At 40.6% G+C, this 19,619-nt stretch overlaps 1 protein-coding gene across 4 annotated transcripts in view; it reads left to right on the top strand.

Annotated features, from left to right (window-relative positions):
- The window catches only part of LOC124788332, a 37,954-nt gene extending 19,253 nt beyond the window's left edge, over nucleotides 1-18,701 (top strand). For 3 of the 4 annotated variants that reach the window (XM_047255581.1, XM_047255582.1, XM_047255579.1), the window contains exon 3: nucleotides 17,873-18,701. In XM_047255581.1, the coding sequence (XP_047111537.1) occupies nucleotides 17,873-18,430 (558 nt within the window). In that variant the 3' untranslated portion in view covers nucleotides 18,431-18,701. The remainder of the gene's footprint in view (nucleotides 1-17,872) is intronic. The other variant, XM_047255580.1, reaches the window with a different exon arrangement.
- The last annotated feature ends 918 nt before the right edge of the window (nucleotides 18,702-19,619 follow it).

A 19,619-nucleotide genomic window follows, 5' to 3' on the forward strand; every position in this document is an offset into this window, starting at 1 on the left:
TATGACCAATTCCATCAAACCTGATATGATATCACTGTCAACTGACTTGATGGGTATTTCATTGGACATCCAATATTCGGTCTTCCAGTGTCCAATTTCAGGTTTGTAACTGTAACAGCAAGTCTGAAATCCAGTAAATCCCGTGCATTTTTTCCATATACTAGTCTGTAGAAGAGCCAGGCATTTATGAGGGCCCTTTCCAGCATACGTGTAAATAGGACCCAGTACCACTTTTTTCCCTCTAATTACCGTCACATATTTTCCAACTGACTAGTCATGGTGACCAACACCTCCCATGTACATGTTATGTAACTTCAAAACAGCAGGTTGTTGCACTTGCGTCTAATTACTTGCTTGTCTACTGTACCGCGTAGCTGCTCCCAAAGGTTCAACTTTGTCAAAATTTGTACCAATTGTAACGCATCTGTTGTCGTGCCGTTGAACAAATAAGACTTCACCATTCCTGTCGAACTGGTAGTCATAGTTTCCTCGAACTGTCTTTTTCAGTTCGTTGGTGCTCAGTAGTGGACAGTCACCAACTCGATTCTCTCCGACAGTCCCACTTGCTCGAAAACCCAAATTTCTCAGATGAATCAGAAGATCTCTACTAGTGAAGGAATTGTCAAAGTACACACAATGATGCTCGGGGTTTTCAATGCAGTCCAGCATGTTTAGTATTACTCTTGATCCCAATAGTAGGTCATCCCTTGCAGATTGTTCCTCGAATGCCTGGAATCCTTACCCAATCTGTTACCCCGGAAACCATCCTTGTAACCACTGATGCCACTTCCTTATACACAAATATTCCACACGTCCAGGGCCTCGCTGCGATGGAGCACTTCCTTTCACTCGATCACCTGCCACCCTACCTAAAACCTCTTTCCTCATCACCTTAGCCAGCTTCATCCTGACCCACAACTTCTTCACTTTTGAAGGCCAGACATACCAACAATTAAAGGGAACAGCCATGGGTACCAGGATGGCCCCCTCGTACGCCAACCTATTCATGGGTCGCTTAGAGGAAGCCTTCTTGGTTACCCAGGCCTGCCAACCCATAGTTTGGTACAGATTTATTGATGACATCTTCATGATCTGGACTCACAGTGAAGAACTTCAGAATTTCCTCTCCAACCTCAACTCCTTTGGTTCCATCAGATTCAACTGGTCCTACTCCAAATCCCATGCCACTTTCCTTGACGTTGACCTCCACCTGTCCAATGGCCAGCTTCACACGTCCGTCCACATCAAATCCACCACCAAGCGACAGTACCTCCATTATGACAGCTGCCACCCATTCCACATCAAACGGTCCCTTCCCTACAGCCTAGGTCTTCGTGGCAAATGAATCTGCTCCAGCCCAGAATCCCTGAACCATTACACCAACAACCTGACAACAGCTTTCGCATCTCGCAACTACCCTCCCGACCTGGTACTGAAGCAAATAACCAGAGCCACTTCCTCATCCCCTCGAACCCAGAATCCCCCACAGAAGAACCACAAAAGTGCCCCACTTGTGACAGGTTACTTTCCGGGACTGGACCAGACTCTGAATGTGGCTCTCCAGCAGGGATACGACTTCCTCAAATCCTGCCCTGAAATGAGATCCATCCTTCATGAAATCCTCCCCACTCCACCAAGAGTGTCTTTCCGCCATCCACCTAACCTTTGTAACCTGTTAGTTCATCCCTATGAAATCCCCCAACCACTCTCCCTACCCTCTGGCTCCTATCCTTGTAACCGCCCCCGGTGTAAAGCCTGTCCCATGCACCCTCCCACCACCACCTACTCCAGTCCTGTAACCCAGAAGGTGTACACGATCCAAGGCAGAGCCACGTGTGAGAGCACCCACGTGATTTACCAACTGACCTGCCTACACTGTGACGCATTCTATGTGGGAATGACCAGTAACAAACTGTCCATTCGCATGAATGGACACAGGCAGACAATGTTTGTTGGTAATGAGGATCACCCTGTGGCTAAACATGCCTTGGTGCACGGCCAGCACATCTTGGCACAGTGTTACACCGTCCGAGTTATCTGGATACTTCCCGCTAACACCAACCTGTCAGAACTTCGGAGATGGGAACTTGCTCTTCAATATATCCTCTCTTCCCGTTATCCACCAGGCCTCAATCTCCGCTAACTTAAAGTTGCCGCCACTCATACCTCACCTGTCATTCAACAACATCTTTGCCCCTGCACTCCTGCCTCGACTGACATCTCTGCCCAAACTCTTTGTCTTCAAATATGTCTGCTTGTGTCTGTATATGTGTGGATGGATGTGTGTGTGTGTGTGTGTGTGTGTGTGTGTGTGTGTGTGTGTGTGTGTGTGTGTGTGTGTACCCGTCCTTTTTCCCCCTAAGGTAAGTCTTTCCGCTCCCGGGATTGGAATGACTCCTTACCCTCTCCCTTAAAACCCACATCCTTTCGTCTTTCCCTCTCCTTCCCTCTTTCCTGATGAGGCAACAGTTTGTTGCGAAAGCTTGAATTTTGTGTGTATGTTTGTGTTTGTTTGTTTGTGTGTCTGTCGACCTGCCAGCACTTTCATTTGGTAAGTCACGTCATCTTTGTTTTTAGATATGTTTTTCCTACGTGGAATGTTTCCCTGGGAAGTATCCAGATAACCCGGACAGTGTAACACTGTGCCAAGATGTGCTGGCCGTGCACCAAGGCATGTTTAGCCACAGGGTGATCCTCATTACCAACAAACATTGTCTGCCTGTGTCCATTCATGCGAATGGACAGTTTGTTGCTGGTCATTCCCACACAGAAAGCTTCACAGTGTAGGCAGGTCAGTTGGTAAATCACGTGGGTGCTTTCACACGTGGCTCTGCCTTTGATCGTGTACACCTTCCGGGTTACAGGACTGGAGTAGGTGGTGGTGGGAGGGTGCATGGGACAGGTTTTACACTGGGGGCAGTTAAAAGGGTAGGAGCCAGAGGGTAGAGAAGGTGGTTTGGGGATTTCATAGGGATGAACCAAGAGGTTACGAAGGTTAGGTGGACGGCGGAAAGACACTCTTGGTGGAGTGGGGAGGATTCGTGAAGGATGGATCTCATTTCAGGGCAGGATTTGAGGAAGTCGTATCCCTGCTGGAGAGCCACATTCAGAGTCTGATCCAGTCCCGGAAAGTATCCTGTCACAAGTGGGGCACTTCTGTGGTTCTTCTGTGGGAGGTTCTGGGTTTGAGGGGATGAGGAAGTGGCTCTGGTAATTTGCTTCAGTACCAGGTCGGGAGGATAGTTGCGGGATGCGAAAGCTGTTTTCAGGTTGTTGGTGTAATGGTTCAGGGATTCCGGACTGGAGCAGATTCGTTTGCCACGAAGACCTATGCTGTAGGGAAGAGTCCATTTGATGTGGAATGGGTGGCAGCTGTCATAATGGAGGTACTGTTGCTTGTTGGTGAAAGCTTGAATTTTGTGTTTGTGTGTCTATCAACATGCCAACACTTTCGTTTTGTAAGTTACATCATCTTTGTTGTTAGATATATTTTTCCCACGTGGAATGTTTCCCTCTATTATATTTATATATATAAAAAAAAAAACAGAAGCTGTAACTTACCAAAACGAAAGTGTTGGTATGTTGAGAGAGACAATATAAACAATAAAAAACACACACACACACACAAATTTCAATCTTTCGCAACTCGAGGTTGCTTCATCGGGAAAGAAGAAAGGAGAGGGAAAGACGAAAGGAAGTGGGTTTTAAGGAAGAGGGTAAGAAGTCATTCCAGTCCCGGGAGCGGAAAGACTTACCTTGGGGGGGGGGGGGGGGGGCGCCAAAGAGGACCGGTGTACACACACACACACACACACACACACACACACACACACACACACACACGGAGACATATGTAAATTGGTTACACATGTATCATTTAAAGTATTTTCCATTGTTGACCACTACATTCTCCCATCTTTCAGGCGATGTACGAACACTGCGCGTCAAAAAAATTGTTCCTCTTTTGAAGTGATCCCTGAATCGATCCAGTTTGTGACTTTGTGAGATTGGAGGTGTTGATCAGCCAGGTCATGTGCCATTGATCTAAACATGTGATAGAGGGAGCAATATCTGGAGAATATGATGGGTGGAGTAGGACTTCACATTTTAACGTTTCCAAGTACATTTTGATCTGTTTTGCAATGTGGGGTCAAGTGTTGTCGTGCCTTTCGCTGTATTGCATCCATTTGTCTTTTAATGCTCTGCTCAAACCCATTAATTGCATTTGATAAAGAGCACCTGTGATTGTTTCACTTGGTTTTAACACCTCATAGTACACGACGCCGAGCTGGTCCCACCAAATGCAGAGCAAGATCTTGGAGCCGTGAATATTCGGTTTGGCCATCGACGTGGAAGGATGGCCGGTATATCTCCATGATTTTTTGCATTTAGGGTTATCGTAATGAACCCATTTTTCATCCCTGGTCACAATGCGATGCGGAAATCCCTTCAGTTTTTGCCTCTGAAGCAACTGTTCAGAAACACACAAACGCCGTTTGTCCTCTTCCACCACTATGCCAGTCTAAGATGATAAAATCTCCATTCTTGAAGCTTTAAAACCACTCAAGACACGTTCTTTCACTAATAGCGTCCTTACGGTACGTACTTTAGAGCATTCGATGAGACTCGGCCACTGTTTTCTTCATATTGAAACAATAGAGTAACGCCTCCCGAAAATGACGAGAATCAGGCTCGTAAACTGACATTTTCAATCAAAAACAACTTTCTGATGCAGACACAGACTAATGTTTGAATGAGGTTATGTTGACTGAGGTCCAAGCTAACTGCCCGACATCTGCAATTGATTTTTTGACTGCTACTTACTGTTATCACCACCTATTGGCAAATGGTGGAAGCAAAGTTGTACTCCTTGTAAATATTGTTGATGACAGTTGATGGTTTTATACCAGGTAAATAAGTGATGAAACATTCCATGGTACACAAAATAGGTCAGCAAACAGATGTTGGAGCAACAGAAAAACCGTGCCAAATTTAATGGAATGCAGGATCTTAAGATTGGCAACGGTTTAGCTACTCAAGTTAGTGTGGATATCAGTGTGTGACACTTTTAAACTTGGTAGAAAATTCAAAGAGGTTTGTTCGTATGTAAAATATACCAGTGGCAGTAGTAACGTTAGTGAGAACACCATGGAAGTGGAACGACTAAACACAGTTTCCTGTAGTTCTGTCATGAAAGAAGATGCAGTTAATAATTTCATTGCAGAATTCAAAATGAGATGTCAATATGAGTTGTATGGAAGTAGATATAATTGGTATGGGGAACCAACTTAACAAAGGGGCCTTTTGGTTCAAATTGTTTACCAGCTAGGTTCCCTTCAGAGTAAGGTGACAGAATACACTGATATGACAGTCATGGGATACCGCCTAATACTGTGCCAACCTTTTACTGGCATAGTACAGTAGTTCACCCATGGTGTGGATTCAAAAAGTCGTTGGAAGTCCCCTGCAGAAATGTTGAGCCATGCTGCCTCTGTAGCTGTCTGTATTGCGAAATTGTTGCCAGTGCAGGATTTTGTGCAGGAACTGACCTCTCAATTATGTGCCATAAATTTTCAATGGGATTCATGTTGGGGTGATCTGAGTGGCCAAATCATTTGCTCAAATTGTCCACAATGTTCTTCAAACCAATCATGCACAATTGTGGCCTGGTGACATGGTGCATTGTCATTCATAACAATTCTGTCGTCGTTTGGGAACAAATAATCTCAAGGTAGCCAAAAATAACCATTTCCAGTCAAAGATTGGTCCAGTTTGACACTGAAGACACAGTCTGTCCCTATAAACACAGCCCACACCATTAATGAGCCACCACCAGCTTGCGCAGTGCCTTATTGATGATATGGTCACGAGCCCAGGAGAGGCACTGCAGGTGATGTTGTGCTGTTAGCATAGGCATGCGTGTTGGTCATATGCTGCTGTAGCCCATTAATGATACATTTCGCATACTGGTCTGATGGATATGTTCGTGTGTCCCACATTGATTTCTGCAGTTATTCCGTGCAGTGTTGCTCGTGTGTTAGCACTGACAACTCTGTGCAAACGCCACTGGTTTCGGTTGTTAAGTGAAGGCCCATGGCAGCTGTGTTCATGGTGAGAGGTAATGTCTAGTGGTCTCGGCACACTCTTGACACTGTGGATCTCAGACTCTTGAATTCCCTAACAATTTTCCAAATAGAATGTCCAGCACATCTAGGTCAAACTACCATTCTGCGTTCAAAGTCAGTTAATTTCTGTTGTGCACTCATAATTGTGTTGGAAACAAATGATAGCTTTGCCATTGCACAGCCTTTTTTATAAGTTTTGTATGTGATTCTACCTCCATCTGTTTATGTGCACATTGTTATGCCAAGGCTTTGATCACCTCATATCCCCATTTTTAGCAGTTGTAAGACAACCACTCGTTCAACAAAATGTATGTACTCAGATATTAGAAAGATGCACATATCAAACAAATGCACAAGAAAGAAAATTGAAGTAATTTGCTTAATTATAGACACACATAATTGACATTGATTTATGGTACGGTTTTGGAACACACAGTGTGTCCCAACATTATGAAGCGCACAGAGGAAAATGGTCTATCGACACATAACTGGCACAGACTCAGAAAATATTGTTCTTGTGAAACACAGCATGGATCTTTATTCATATGAAGCGAAGAGTGCTGCTGACGGGGGAACTAGAATTTATTCCATTTTTCCAGACGACTCTCCAGCTGCTTCTAATTAAATTGTGTACCTTGAGAGTATTGTCCCAGATCTTGCAACTAGAAGTCCTGTGTCCCTATCAGAAAGTCAGCTAGTGAAACCAAAGCTCTTTCAGGTGTTCCCCAAGGAAGAGTCATACTCAATTTAGGAGACTATCTGCACAGCCCTCTTAGACTGTTTGCAGGTGATGCTGCCAATTAATCATTTAGTGAAGTCATAAGAAGGTCAAAACAAATTACAATATGGTTTATATACGAAATCTGCTTGGTGGGAAAGTGGTGATTTATCATGAACTAAATTGCACAAATTTAAGAGTTCTCAATTCAATTGAATATCTAGGGATTACAATTATGAGTGACGTAAATTGGAACCATCACATTGTAAACATTATGGGAGAGATGAACCAAAGACTGCATTTTATTGACAGAACATTTAGAAGGTGCAACAAATGACCTAGAGAGCCAGCCTACACCACACTTGTCTGTTCTCTTCTGGACTTCAGAGAGCAGCAGCTTATTTGGTAAAATCACAAAATGGGAGGCAATGTCACAGATATAAGGGAGTGGGGCTGGTAATCTATAAAATAGAGGCATTTTTTGTTGTTGTGAGATATTTTCATGAAATTTGTCACCAACTTTCTCCTACAGGTCCCAGGGATTTTCTCTGTTCTCAACTATACAGGGTGTTATAAAAAGGTACGGCCAAACTTTCAGGAAACATTCCTCACACACAAAGAAAAGATGTTATGTGGACATGTGTCTGGAAACGCTTAATTTCCATGTTAAAACTCATTTTAGTTTAGTCAGCATGTACTGTACTTCCTCGATTCACTGCCATGATTTCATACAGGATACTCTACCTGTGCTGCTAGAACATGTGCCTTTACAAGTACGACACATGTGCTTCATGCACGATGGAGCTCCTGCACATTTCAGTCGAAGTGTTCGTACGCTTCTCAACAACAGATTCGGTGACCGATGGATTGGTAGAGGTGGACCAATTCCATGGCCTCCACGCTCTCCTGACCTCAACCCTCTTGACTTTCATTTATGGGGGCATTTGAAAGCTCTTGTCTACGCAACCCCGGTACCAAATGTAGAGACTCTTCGTGCTCGTATTGTGGACGGCTGTGATACAATACGCCATTCTCCAGGGCTGCATCAGCGCATTAGGGATTCCATGCGACGGAGGGTGGATGCATGTATGCTCGCCAACGGAGGACATTTTGAACATTTCCTGTAACAAAGTGTTTGAAGTCACGCTGGTACGTTCTGTTGCTGTGTGTTTCCATTCCATGATTAATGTGATTTGAAGAGAAGTAATAAAATGAGCTCTAACATGGAAAGTAAGCGTTTCCGGACACATGTCCACATAACATATTTTCTTTCTTTGTGTGTGAGGAATGTTTCCTGGAAGTTTGGCTGTACCTTTTTGTAACACCCTGTATAGGGAGAAACGACCATTGTGATAAAATAATGGAAATTTGAGCTCACATAGAAAATTCCCTCAGAGGTATAGGAGAGTGGAATGGTAGAGAGATAGAAGGAAAGTGTTTTTCACCATCTGTCAAACAGTGTGAATTGCAGAGTAACCATATATGTGTTGTTTGTACTCTAGTTGTGTTCTGTCATCACCACATGCCAGTGTCTACTATGACCAACAGTGCATATTATTATTTTCCATGTTTAGTGTTCACACTAATCTCTGTGGCCTATGATGTATTTAGTGAGTGCAGTTACACTTTTTGGGTGGTGGCTAATGTGGTCCAATGATTATGGTTCAAAGTGTTATGGTCACTCACAAATTGCTGCTGCTGCATTGAATTGGTGAATAGTTTGCTGCACTTCGATCCATTGGTCTGCTGTTAGACTTTCTGATTGTAATACCTCTGTCATGTTGTTGCTCATGACTCTGGGTCTGGTGGTTTTTTGTTTTGGTCTTCATTTTTTTCCCCAGTTGATCTTAATATTTCATTGAATCTCCACTTCTGTTTTACAGATATCAGGTTTTTGTGAATTGCTTTCCATCCAGTAAGACAAAAGTGACGTTTTGGTAAACCATTTCATTGTGGTACTGAACCAGTGTATCTAGCTTGATGACAGGTTTCATCAGCTTTTACTTTCCTCTCTCTCTCTCTCTCTCTCTCTCTCTCTCTCTCTCTCTCTCTCTCTCTCTCTCTCTCCCCCCCCCCCCCCCCTCCTCCACCTCCTCCTCCTCTTCCTCCATCATCATCATCATCATCATCATCGTAGTGAATTTCAGGATTTTGTGATGCATCGCAAAGCATCATTCCTGAAGTTCAGGTTAACCTTGCCTTGAATGTACATAATTCAAGCTCAGCCATTAACACCCGCAATTTGGGATATTTAATACCTCCATTTAATTAGCATTACAATTATGTCTAAAGAATATTTAGTGACAATTGAAAATTTGTTCCAGACCAGGACTTGAACCTGGATTAGATTGTCACTAAATATTGATTACATTGCAGATTCATCATATTTGAACAGTTTGCACCAATACTGTTTCATGACGTTGCATCCTCATTGATTTCAACCCTATTGATTTTCATTCTTGTCTCTCTAAGAAATTCCCAATGTGTATCTCACTGTTGTTGTCTGGGTGACTGTTTCTGAAGAAACAATCCCTGTCTCAATTACATGAATCAAAACATGTTATATGTAGGGCTACTGATTGTAAACATACCTGTTCAAAACTAAGTTTTCGATTGCCAGGAAACTCGAAAAAGATCTTCCATTTGTTCTTGTAGTTCATCTGCACTGTCATAAACAGTGTGATATCATCATCAAAACAAAGGTGGTTTGGAATTTTTCCATGAACATGTAGCCTGTTCCTTCTGTTTTCCAATTTAGGGATTTGAAAACTTCTTGTATGACAGCAGAGATCAACATACAACCTTCATGAAACGATAAGCAAATAAAGACCCTAAGCTGCCGACAGGCATTGATAAAGATCAACGGGGTCAGTTGAAAACGTGTGCCCCGACCAGTACTCGAAACCAGGATCCCCTGCTTACATGGCAGATGCTCTATCCATCTGAGCCACCAAGGGCACAGAGGATAGTGGGACTGCAGGGATTTATCCCTTGCACACTCCCCATGAGACCCACATTCCCAGCTTAATGTCCATACACTACATTCGTGGTGCCCCTGCCCATTACACTCATTACTCGTGGCAGACAATCTTACAGAGTCCCGTAAGAGTTCGGGCAATGTGTGTGGATCCAGCACATGAGGAGGAGATCAATGGCCGGTTAGCCTTAACTATATATGAAGATGGTATCTGTCCTTTCGGACATGTCCGGACATCTTCATATACAACCTTCTTTCCCAACTTCTCTTTTCGATTCAGAATTTCCAATCCAACAATTGAAGTATAATGGCAGCTGTAGCATTGAGGTATATATTTTTCAGTTAACTATTGTCAGTTGAGTCAGTGTCTTGTTTCCCGAAAGCTGTTAGTACAGATTTTGTTGATAGTCATCTTTCTCAAAATCTGTCACTGGCTCATTCATTCACAATTAGTTCATGGGGAATACTTCTATATTACTTTCAGTATTGGCATGTGCATTTGCAAAATGTAGCTACTTAAAAAGCACTGCTCTTCCTCTTATACTTCTCAGCTATGACGACTTCATCCTAAGCATTTATGTAATATTAATGATTACAATGAACACTGTCAGCCATCTATATACTTGAAAAGTTAAAAACCTCTATAATGTTAACATTGTCAGAGCTATGTGGAATTTACATTCAGAGCCCAATATGCTAATAAATTATAGGTGGAGTGGCAAATAAGCATTTTGTTCTGAATGTGGGAGATTTTACAGTTAGTGCCCAATGTTACCAGCAACTTGTTATGTAGAATGTTGCATCAGGGTATGAAACTACCCAGGTTACTATAAAGCGGACTAAACACAAGGAACTCCACAGCCTTTTGTAAGTCAAGTGCCAAGTAACAGAGGCTGTGTGTGCGGAATCTCATAAATAGTTCTTGTGTTCATTATCATAGATTTTCACTGTTGGAAGCCAACCAGTTGGCATCCATCACAATACATGTACTGTAGTAGTGGCCCTAGGTGTCTGCAGAACCTATTGAGTAGGTGGCCATGAATTTTATTTTGGCAGTCTTGAGGGGCAGGTGGAGATGGAGAAATTTGGAATGTGGCATTGTTGAGCTATATGAGGTGTAAACGCCTAGTGGAAATGACACAAATTGTAGCTCTGCTCATGACAGTGTTGCTGTAGGATTATCAGTTAGAACAGCTGTTTCTTTAATTCTGTCCACTTTCTCTTTTTAAATCACTTTAATCCGCATCCTTTTTTGGAAAGACATTGCTCTTAAGATTTTTAATAATTAATACTATTGTAATTTTAATCTGGTTTTAAAGTTACTAAATACGGTCAGAGTAAAACCAATTTCTCACTAGCCAAAACATTTCCCACACCATATTAGTATCTCTCGCAGATTGTAAATTCACGTCTGTCGAGCATTTTGTGCAAATGTGAGTTTGGTGCTAGTGCTCGTGGGATTTCGTGTGTACGACACGAGACCTTCAACGCTGGTTCATTTGTTAGTTTCAAGGCAGCAAAGAAAGTTACCTTTTGCTGTAGCGGAGATAATACCATCACAGTCACTAGTTCCTTCCGAACAGAATGTGAATGGCAGTAACAAATTACCAACACTTGCTCCTGCGACATCTAGAACTTCAGTCGAAGAGTTTCAAAACAGACTCATTGAAACTTTTTTAAGGAACTGATGAGATAGTAAAATCTAAAATCATATGATCTGTGAATAATCATGTCTCATTCATTAGTAAGAAGTTCTGGAAACACTGTAGAATAATTTCAAATTGTTTCCTGACAGCGTGATTGCAAAAAAAAAAAAAATCCATTATGCAAGGATAAGTTATGTATAATTACTTATGGATTTGGCCCTCATTTCCAGAATCTCCTAACAAAGTCAGGGAAATTGGATTCTTTTGTGTGTCATATGATGAGAGTTTGAACAAAGCTATCCAAAAGGGGCAGATGGATTTTTGGTGGTTTGTTTCTGGGATGAACAGTATGTCTGTATCTGCAAGATATTTAACAAGTCTATGTTTTTGAATTCTGCCACATCTGCTGCTTTACGGTCAAGTTTTCTGAGGGATGTTAATGGTTTGAATTTGTCACTTCAGAATATACGAGAGTAAGTCAATTATTATCCGCAATTTAGTTATTTTTGTGGTAGTACTGTTGTTTTGTTGATGCGTGCTTTGGTTATTTGTTGTTACATCTTTATAATTTTCAAGCTGCTAGATTAGTTTCGTTACCACTGCCATGCCGTTAATCAATGCTGCTCTGCTGTCTATTTGCAACAAAGAAGAGCAACATTCAGTGATCCGCTTTTTTGTGGTCAGAAGGCGTATCAGGGGCCGAAATTCATTGAAGACTTTTGGTACAATATGGGAACAGCGTTTTGCCGTAACGGAGTGTCTATGAATGGATTGAAAAATTCCGAAATGGTCGCACAAGTTTTATGCACGATGAAATAGTTGGATGACTGTTTACCACCATAAATGAAGAAACCATTGAGCGTTCACGTGAAATGATTCTCTTAGACCGATGATCAGCTATTGACAAAGTGACACATCGTCTGCAAATTAGTCACAGTTCTGCTTAAGAAATCATCGACAGCAGACTTGGGTTTCATAAAGTTTGTACAAGATGGATCCCAAAATAACTCACACAGTTGCAGAAACAAACGCGCATGGACATCTGCAAAAAACATTTGGATCGCTATGGTAATGAAGGGGACAGCTACTTAGACAGAATTGTTGCTGATGGACGAAACATGGATCCTTCATTATGAGCCAGAGAGTAAACGGAAGTGTGTGGAATGGAAACATCTGAATTTGACATGCAAGAAAAAGCTAAAGACCCAACCAACTGCAGGAAAACTGATGCTTACGGTTTTTTGGGACACACAAGGTCCAGTACTGGAACATAATTAGGAAAGGGGCACAATAATCAACAGTGTACGTTACATTGAGATGATTACTTTTGCCTCGGACAAAGCAGTGAAAGAAGTAGTGCATTCCTGGCTTGCAGCTCAACCGAGAACCTTCTTTTATGAGGGCATCAGGAAGATTGTACAACGATGGACCAAGTGCATTGAAACGCAAGGAGACCATGTCAAAAAATGTTGTTGCAAGTTTCCTATTTGATTACAATAAAATTTTATTTATAATTACTTTGCGGGTAATAATGGGCTTACCCTTGTAATTCAAATTTCAGTGGATGGGCCAAATGTGAACTTGAAGATTTTGCTCGATTCAGGATCTTGCATTATTTATAAGCATTTCTAATCAATGAAGAAGATAATCAATGACAAATGTTTCATTGTGGCACTTGCTCAGTTCATGTAATGAACAGAGCTCTGAAAACTGCTCAAAATAAAATTGGTTGCAGTATTAATGTATTTGTGATAGTGATCTTGTACTTCGTGAAGGATTTTTTTCAAGTAAGGTAACTTTCTCAAATATCACTGAGTTTTCCAAGTTTCTTCGCAAATTTTGTTCTATAAGATGGATTGGTAATAGTGAAGTCATGAAGAATGTGATTGAACTTATTTCTCATTGAAGTATGTTGCTGAAACACATTAAAGCTCATGTGAAAGTAGGAACTTTAAACAGTTAAACCTTACTTAGAAGACAGATTCCTTTGTGTACAACTCTAGTTTCTTAAATCCTTATCAGCTGAATTTGCTTAGTTTTTAAGTGTTAGTCAAATGACTCTCTCTGCCCATTTTCGTACAGAGATGTGTTCAGTTGAATGTATAGCACTGATTCTCAGTTCATAAAGAAAACTGTTGTGGAAATGGCAACAGATTCTGACAAAGTGTGTAATCGTAAAACAACTCATTTCGTGGATATGGATTTGTTGCAACTGCTGTGGGCAAAAACTACACAGAAAAGGAAGTCTTTATTTCCAAAAATGATTGCACAGATCGTTGTTGTTGTTGTTGTTGTTGTCGTCGTCTTCAGTCCTGAGACTGGTTTGATGCAGCTCTCCATGCTATTATATCCTGTGCAAGCTTCATCATTTCCCAGTACCTACTGCAACCTACATCCTTCTGTATCTGTTTAGTGCATTCATCTCTTGGTCTCCCTTTATGATTTTTACCTTCCACACTGCCCTCCAATACTAAATCGGTGATCCCTTGATGCCTCAGAACATGTCCTACCAACTGATCCCTTCTTCAAGTCAAGTTGTGCCACAAACTTCTCTTCTCCCCAATCCTATTCAGTACCTCCTCATTAGTTATAAGATCTACCCATCTAATCTTCAGCATTCTTCTGTGGCACGACATTTTGAAAGCTTCATTCCATACAAGGCTACACTCCATACAAACACTTTCAGAAAAGACTTCCTGACACTTAAATCTATACTTGATGTTAAAAAATTTCTCTTCTTCACAAACGCTTTCCTTGCCATTCAGTTATTTTGATCCCCAAACAGCAAAACTCCTTCACTACTTTAAGTGTCTCATTTCCTAATCTAATTCCCTCAGCATCACCCGACTTACTCGACTATATTCCATTATCCTCGTTTTGATTTTGTTGTTTATCTTATATCCTTTCAAGACACTGTCTATTCTGTTCAACTGCTCTTCAAAGTCCTTCGCTGCCTCTGACAGAATTACAATGTCATTGGTGGACCTCAAAGTTTTTATTTCTTCTCCATGGGTTTTAATTCCTACTCCAAATTTTTCTTTTGTTTCCTTTACTGCTTGCTCAATATACAGATCGAATAAAGTCAGGGATAGGCTACAACCCTGTCTCACCACTCCCTTCCCAACCACTGCTTCCCTTTCATGCCCCTCGACTCTTATAACTGCCATCTGGTTTCTGTACAAATTGTAAATAGCCTTTTGCTCCCTGTATTTTACCCCTGCCCTTCAGAATATCTGTATCAGAAAACTGCTGAGAAGAGTCCTTTGAAAATAGGTTGTCAAAGGTGGCTCATAGGTAGCACTCAGTTATGCAGACCTGCATTTTGAGAAATTCTTGAGTGACAATTGCAATGGAAGAATTTGTGTCAAAAATCATGTCTGCCTCAATGGCTGATGTAGTGAATAGAGATGTGATGAACTTACTGCAAAGTGTACCTCATGATTTCATAGATTTTGTCTAGAAGCTGATATGTGTGTTCGATGGAAATGATGCAGCTAAGAGGCCTTTCCATTAACAAAGAAGTTTTAGTTTTGACGGGATGATAAATATATCTGAAAATAGTCATACCCCATCCTGTGTGAGAGTTTAATGTTCTTATAGCATGTGATGAATGGTATACTACAGTTCATACATACCTACATTATGTGCATATTTTCGAGCGGTCATGAATGTAAGTAAAGAGGTTATGGAAAGTCATGAAAATGTCTTGGCTTTGATTCTCGTATAAAATCTGTAGAGTCGTGTTATATTCTGAGGAGGTAGGGCTGTTGATAAAATATCAGTTTTTTTTTTTTTTTTTTTTTTTTTTTTTTTCAATTTTCCATAAATGTTTGGAATTGTTCTTTTGAAATTGTAGAACAACATAATTTTACTTTCACTAGGTGAAGGAATGTTACTACTTATCGAGCTTTCATCACATTCAGTCTTTCTCTTTGACTGTGTGAAGCAAGTGTAGGTGGGACAAAGAAGAAGTCAGGTTGCTCTGGGGTGTGGTGGTGTTAATGGAATAACAAGATTTTCTATGTGCAGAAATAGCACACCAGTTGCGTTAAAAAAAAAAAGGGGGGGGGGGTTTAATGCAATTAGTGTTCTCTCTCTTCACATCAGCATTCTTCAAAAACAGTTGCTGAAAATGAACAAAAATCGAAATAACAAAATTGGTCTTCATGGTGGGTGGAGGTGTGTGAGGAAAAATACTAGTGGAATCGGTGCTTAGTGCTACTAACAGAAACGTTTAACTTCACCATGCAGTTTTGACACTACAGCTGCTAGGTTGCTAGTGTTTGCAGAAATGAAAAAATGGGGAAGTTGACATGTAGTGTTCCAAGCAAATCAGATTAGTGACAAAACCAAATGACGGCTGCATGAGACAACTTTTATTATCCCACTTACATGCAGTTACCATTGTGAGCCAAGAATGAACATCATTTTCTTTTAAATTCTTGCCCTAAGGGGGATACACAGATGCTAGCTTGTTGATGTACAGAATATTTAATGATAAATCAATACTTAAATGTACAGCTCTAAAACTGGCAGTATATTTACAATGTGCAGCTGATATTTTTATAGGCCAGTATGTTGATATTTTTTCTGTTGATATATAAAGAGCTGATAATAAAAATAATATTTTTTTAAATATTAATATATCGGATTGCCAATACTTTTAGAAAGGTCAGCAGTCCTACTCTTGAAGCTAGGGAGTACTCATGTGTCATCTGAGGCTAAAGTGTGTCTGTGATGTCAGCGGCTTTTTCTAGCCTACTGATGTGACAGTTTGTTAATATTGGTCATAGCCATTTGGGTGATCTTATAAGGTAGCCAGTGAGAGTCACTGAAACTAATTTTTTTAGGAGAAGATATAAATTGATGTCATTTGTTTTTGATTTGGAGAGTGCCTTATTTTCGTGTTTCTGTGGTGACTGGAAGAAAAAAGATGTGATGAAAACTGACCAGTAGCATACCCTTAGGCCAAGGTTAGTTTGGAATGTGATAATTTACATATTAGTAAGAGAAGTTGCCAAATCTCAAAGTGGAAAAAATGAGTGCCATAATAGATTGACATGTAATGTAGCCAGAGGTAAACATTCATGAGTGCAATGGCCTACCTGTGTGTCTTATGTCCAATTTTTATGAAAATTCTGATCATGTGATTAAATTCGAACCTAAGACAATGAAGTAAAAGTTAACTTTACTTACAAGCCATGGGAAAGTACAAATGATAATCTCATTGACTATCTACATCATGATTTGTCTTGTGGACTTCCCATGGTTTGTTGTGTGAATGAATGCTAATAGCAGCAAGCAGTGGGAAAGCTGTCAACACTGCAAGTGCTGTTAGTCATCTGATATCAGCTGCTGCAGATGAGTCATGCACAGAAATTCTCATTTGCCCAGCAAGCATAGGCTTTTGGGACCTACACTAAGAATGTACTACATGTTGGTCTGCTTCTCCATACCATTGTTTTACTTTGGTGAACTGTCTCTCACAGGCACAGTATACCTGTATACTTCCTATGTCCAGTTTTTCTTCTTTTCAGCTGACACACCATCAGTATTACATCAAAGCCTGGGAGAATCTGTTACACATGCCATGTGCTGGCAGTGAGCAAAAAAACGAAATGTCTATCCATCCCTGAAGGATTAAATTCTTGTTCTGTAAATGACAGTGATTTTGTTATAACGTTTCACAGATGCATTTTTCTAGTGTAGCTCAGATGTCTGTTCGGGACTCAGGACCGGTAGAAATACTTTTGAAATTGATCTTGTAGTACCCTTAGTGGTTCACATCAGTTCATTGAGTTGTTTGTACATATTTTTTGATATTATGTAGTCGTATAGCAAAGCAGTACTTAGTTGTGTAATATTTAAGTTCCAAGACAGATGTTGCAGTTTAAGTGTAGAATGATTTTGGGAAGTCCTGCATAATGTGTGTGGGATATTTAGTTCAGAGTTGGGGGAAATAGCACTACAAAAGTTTTCCATGAGTTGGTAGTATTCTATACGTCGTCATAAATAAATATAGGCCTATTATGTTTCATGATTCCTAACTCTGTTTTAATGCCATTTTTATGTGCTGTCAATTGCAACATTCAACTAAATGTTGATTCTCCCCAAATTTAACAGACATTGAGTGGAATGTGGTTGGTATTTACAGATTTTATGTAGTGCTTCATCTACTTCATTAGTTAGTAAGAGTGCTTTTAGTTCGGTCAGTTCTTCCATGAATTTATTTTGTAAGATATAAGCCGATAAGGTTTCCTTGTTTTACCATTCGGCTTGTATGATTTAGATACTCAGCTTAACTTGCTATGTTTTACTAACATTTGTTCTTGGTTTATGTAAGATCATTTAGTATTTACAAAAGCTGAAATGTTTCTGACTAAGCCACTGAAAACAAATTCCACAGGCCAAACAGCGGCTTCGGAGGCCAATCATTCCATCACAAGCTGAAGCAGCATCTACAAGTACCGGTACTCTCGATGTGGAGGCAGACCAGAGCATTCGTCAGCCAACTACCACCACATCCAGCCCCACAAAAGATCAGACTACAGCTGAGCCTCCAACCAAAGTAGTACGGCTAGCAGATGATGCTGAGGATGCTGTACCAGAAGCAGAGGCCCCGCAGCCTGCCCAGCTGGGGTTCTGGGACAGGGAGCGTAGGATTGCTGGCATGAGAAATTCTCTCTTCCGCCTCCAGGACGTTGTTACGAGGGTTTCTAAAGTGTCACAAGCACAAGCAACTAAGATACGGGAGTTGCAGGCAAAAGCAGAGAGTGTTCCTCAGGTGATGTGTGACCCACGTTGTGTTGAGTTACAACGCACTCTGGCCATACTTGGTATTGGTGATGAAATTTTTGTTAAATTAGCTGGCATAATTAGTGACTCCCAACCTGGAACAGAGTTTTTTAATCCTAAAGCTGCAGCTATCATGAATCTTATAAGAGATTATACATCTTTGTATTGATGTATTGGACTGTTTTTCCCATTGGTAGTAAAACTCATATTTTATAAGGCTGTATAATTTTTTTTACTGATTTACTTGCTTTTTACAGTTAGATGTATCTGACAGTGAATATATTTATATGCCACATATATACTCACTGATAAAACTTGAGTGCAGCATGTAACAATGTACAGTTGTGAGTAATATTTGTGTACTTGCCTCAAAGGCAAACTATCAAAATTTAGATGGTCTGAAGATTTCCTTAATTTTTAAAAGAAAATGTGAAAATTCTGCATCATGACATTGTTAATAAATGAAATTCATTTGAATCTCCACATATTTTTCCTTTCCTTTACCTGCCTTCTATAGTTCTCTTTAGAGTTGGACATGTGTGTGTTACTCAGAATGTTATTCATTTCATTGTAAACCTTCTTTTGTTAAAATGATTTTTGTGCATCTTCGGGCTTCCACTGCTACAGTTCCATCTCCCTTTTTTGTATTTGACACGTGCCCTTGAATACTGATAGAAATGCAGATGTACTAAAAGGCAAATCAGCTAGGAAAAAATGTAGATAAGATTAAAAATTAACTAATTTTAAAAAATGACAAGACTGAGGAGTCATAAATTCATACAAAGGAGTTACAATGTAGCATATAATAACTGCAAAACACACGAGACTTAAAGAAACACTGTGGTCGTGGAACTGAAAGTGTCATGTATGCTAGTAAAAAAAAAGTTTGAAAATTTGTGTGTGTGTGTGTGTGTGGGGGGGGGGGGGGGGGGGGGGTGGCTTACTAGTACCCTGTTTTATGAAGTCATTGACAGGGATTTGGAACTAGTAAGATGGAAGGCAGGAAGAATCTGGCAGAAAAGAGGTGCCTGGAAAACATGTGAGAAAATAGTTTAAGTGTAAGCAGGTAGCTCCCTTGTGTTCTCATAGTCACAATGTGTTTTCTGTTTTTCACTTGTGTAAATAAAGAAAACCACACACACACACACACACACACACACACACACACACACATATAAGTTGAGAACAGCCATGCGTGCTGAGATTTTGTAACTTATATATGATGCTATAAGCAGTGTTAATAGACCTAGACATGACGGTGTCATGACATGACTTTGTGTGTTTTGGCCTCAGGCTACCACTTGCATTATAGAGCTAGCCATTAGAGCTTACCCGCACATGTATCGGCTGCAAGAAAC

The sequence above is a fragment of the Schistocerca piceifrons genome, chromosome 3 (genome assembly GCF_021461385.2).
Source record: "Schistocerca piceifrons isolate TAMUIC-IGC-003096 chromosome 3, iqSchPice1.1, whole genome shotgun sequence".
In the NCBI taxonomy this organism is placed as follows: Eukaryota; Metazoa; Arthropoda; class Insecta; order Orthoptera; family Acrididae; genus Schistocerca; species Schistocerca piceifrons.